At 51.2% G+C, this 3,677-nt stretch overlaps 1 protein-coding gene across 1 annotated transcript; it reads right to left on the bottom strand.

Moving 5' to 3' along the window:
* Nucleotides 1-2,000: 2,000 nt before the first annotated feature.
* LOC119268632 (fasciclin-like arabinogalactan protein 11) lies at nucleotides 2,001-3,061 on the bottom strand. The gene has a single exon (XM_037550299.1). The coding sequence runs from the start codon at nucleotides 2,973-2,975 to the stop codon at nucleotides 2,238-2,240; it is 738 nt and encodes a 245-aa protein (XP_037406196.1). The 5' UTR covers nucleotides 2,976-3,061; the 3' UTR covers nucleotides 2,001-2,237.
* Between the last annotated feature and the right edge of the window lie 616 nt (nucleotides 3,062-3,677).

The raw sequence follows: 3,677 nt of genomic DNA, 5'->3' as shown, positions 1-3,677 counted from the left end.
ACGCGTCCGGATGTGCCTGATTGTAGTAACGTATGTATGTCTATTTGCCTATCTATCTATCTATCTATCTATCTATCTATCTATCTATCTATCTATCTATCTATCTGAAAATGTAAATGTACAAAGACCGTCGTGAACTTAGCAAAATTGGGGACCCATCTTTTCCCCTTTTAAAGCTGTGCTAGCTGGTGTGTCTTCTTTTCTTGCGAATCAGCCAAAAGGTACTCCTTACTGGCAAAAACGATAAATTTAACCTGTGAACAAAAAGAATTCATAAAAAGAACTGTGCTTGAAAAAATTTCACTTCGCTGACCCTTTCGTGTGGCGCCCGACAGTTAAGCGTCACACTACACTATGTAGCGCCTGACTGACAGACGCTACACATCTGGCTAGCGTCGCACTCTGGAATACCTAAAAATTGCTAAGTCAGTGTGCAACGCCTAAGATCTAGGCGCTACACTGTATAGTGTAGCGCCTGGACCATGGGCGCTGCACTACTTACATGTACCAGTGATGCAGAGTGTGTAACGTAGATAGATGAATTAGAATCAGATTACGTAGCAAACGCCAGTAGTAGTAAGGAGAGGGCAGAAACATCCAAGAGTTGATGAAACCCAAGAAAGATGTTGTAGCGCCGTACGTGGGAGAGGAGCAGACATCTACCGGAGAAACAAGAAAATGATAAAGTAAACCTCATCCAGCCTAGCCGGCTAGCATACTATAGCAGCTAGCAGTAGAGCATGCATGTACTGTCACTGACAAAAGCCAAGCCAGGCTGCTGATGAGCATCCCGTAGCAGTGGCAGACCTGTCTCTGCACGGTACAGAAAACTAAAGTGCGGGCAATGTAAATAGTGCAACGCCTAATGTATAGGCGTTACACTATATAGTGTAGCGCCTAATTCTTGGGCGTTGCACACTGACTTAACAATTTTTAGGCATTTCGGAGTGCGACGCTAGCCAGATGTGTAGCGCCCGTCAGTCAGGCGCTACATAGTGTAGCGTGACGCCTAGCTGTCGGGCGCCACACTAAAGGGTTAGCGGAGTGAAATTTTTTCAAACACAGTTTATTTTGTGAATTCTTTTCATTCATAGGTCAAATTTGTCATTTTTGCCCTCCTTACTGGTATGTATGGATAAGAGTAGAATAAAAGCATGATTGCAAAAGTAACTCGTACGTACCAGCCAAGCGAGCTCCATCGTCATCTGTATAAAACGGATGCCAGACCGGCAGCGCTAGCTGGCAATTGATAATTGAAAGCGACGTGCCGCCACGCTACTCCGTGATGTGCGTATCCGTATATGACAACGATGAATCCCTGTATGATACTAGTATACGTAGTACGAAGCTACCGGCAATGTTATGCTCTTTGCCAACAGAGTTACAGGGCTACAAGCTAATGGTTCTCGTCTTGAGAGCACTCTCCGTCTCCGATGAAAACGATGAATCCCTGTGGGAAGGCCATGCTATCACATCTGTGAGTAGGCTGTGAAGTAAAATGGAGGTTTCCAGACTAAACATTTTCACCCGAAGCAAAATAGAATGTGTTGCATCGCTGCCGCTCCATGCACTGATGCACGCACATAGGGTGTATAGTATTCGTACAATGCAGTACCACTACCACTATGCAATAGAATCGACTCACTCATCACCGGATGGGCGTGGCACCACGTGCTCGTGCATTGGCTCCTCCCTGCTCCGCCACTCTGTTCCACACTTGCACCAACTCCATGATTACCCATCCATCTCTTGATAAATCCAAAACCGAAAACTAGACGTGTACTATCATCCCATTTTGACCAGAGAACACTTCCAGATCAATGGGGCTGCTAAAATCTTATCCTGATTTAGTACCAGCTAGCTCTGATTATTATCAGCTCAACTAACGTGAGTAAAGCACCGACACACGGCAGTCTTTTGCCGGGCACCACAATGATGTGATAAAAAAGGGCACACACTCAAATCGCAATGGGACCGTGTCTTTCAATCGCACTACCGGGTACTCAAAATGCACTGCGTCGTTATTAACATTCTTGCCTCAAACACATAAATTCAATCACATAACTCAATCTTAACAAACCGCCAACAAGGCAAGAACAAGAATGGAACAAAGGAATTTGAACAGGGTGGAAGAAAGGAAAGAAACACCAAAGACAAGGAAACCCATCGAGTCTATGCACATTGATTTATGACCATGGCGTCCTGGTCGTAGTGCGATCATCCCAAGCTACCCCATCTCACAAGAGGTAGCCAAGAAGAGCGGCCATGCCAGCCACGCCCCAACCGACGGCCTTGGCGCCCGCGGCGCCCGTGGGCGTGGCTTCGTCGTCTGACCCGGCCGGCCCGGAGGCGGCCTCACCCTTCTTGGTCTTGCCCCCCTTGGAGGCGGTGGGCGCCGGCGCCGGCGCCTTGGCCCCGAACAGCGCCTCGGGCAGGAGCACCTTGTCGACCGAGTAGACGGCGAGCGGCTTGACGGCGCTGAGCGCGTTGTTGACGGCGACCTCGACGAGGCCGGTGGTGACGTTGACCTGGTTGTTGGTGGCGACGATGTTGACGGTGATGGGCTCCTTCTCGCCGGAGGCCTGGGTGCGGACGGGGTTGCTGGCCGTCTGGAAGGACTCCATGGTGTAGTACTGGGGCAGGATGTGGGCCTGGACGAGCGACACCTGCTGCTGCTGGGTGAGGCTGTTGAGCGTGCCGGGCTTGAGGTTGTTGAAGGCGTTGTCGGTGGGCGCGAACACGGTGTAGCCGTTGCCGTTGAAGGAGTTGTTGAGCTGGCTGTTGAGCTGCGTGTCCTGCTGCGTCTCCTTCATCAGCCGCATGAAGGTCGTGTACTGCCCGCCCTTCACCAGGATGGCCGTCACGTTCGGCGGGCCGGCCGGCGTCGCCGAGGGGCCCGGCGCCTGCGCCTGCGACACCGCCACCAGGGCCAAGAGCGCCGCCGCGACGACGACAATGCCGCTCCTCGCCGCCATTGCTTGTGGCTCTGGCTGGTGCTGCTCTGAAGAACGGAGGTTGCAGGAGAGAGGAGTGGTGGTAGTGCGTGTGATCGTTACAGGGCGGGCAGTGTTGGGTGATATAGGGAGGCCGACGTGGGGTGGGGTTAGGGGGTGGCCGGCTGGAGATGAGCTGGTCTGACGGTGCGTACCGATCGGTGGTTGCCGGGGAGGTTATGTTATTCTCTGGGCGTGGAGTAGCGGGAATGTGCGCTACGAGGCGATGCTGTGCGACGCAATGAAATGAGCCGCAGTGCAGTATGAGTAAGGTTAATGGTGCGTACCGATCGTGGCGGCGGCCGCACACGAGAATCTTGCCCAGGCAACGGCCGTGCAGAACTACTTGTCCGCGCGCATGTGCCATCAAGTTCGATTAGAAAGCCGAGGGAATGAAAAGTCTGTAGCAGGTGAGAAGCAAGAAAAATACTAGTACTAGCTAGCCTATTAAAATTTGTCTTGTTAAATAGATAGATGTACAACGTCTCGCTAATGACACGCTATAGCGCGATATAACACATTAATAGTGTATTCGAAGGCCGACACTATTTTACTGCAGCGCGCTATTCTTTCCTTGGAAATAACACCCCACAAAATCCCAACAGCGGAATAATCTCCTTCATCGGCATTCTGGCTGGAACATGAGCATCTATAATAGGACTTCGTTCCTCCCTCTAAATGTCG

Source organism: Triticum dicoccoides, chromosome 3A (assembly GCF_002162155.2).
Source record: "Triticum dicoccoides isolate Atlit2015 ecotype Zavitan chromosome 3A, WEW_v2.0, whole genome shotgun sequence".
NCBI classification, from domain to species: Eukaryota; Viridiplantae; Streptophyta; class Magnoliopsida; order Poales; family Poaceae; genus Triticum; species Triticum dicoccoides.
Note: the sequence above shows the minus strand (reverse complement) of the source record. Positions and strands in the feature narration are given on the sequence as shown.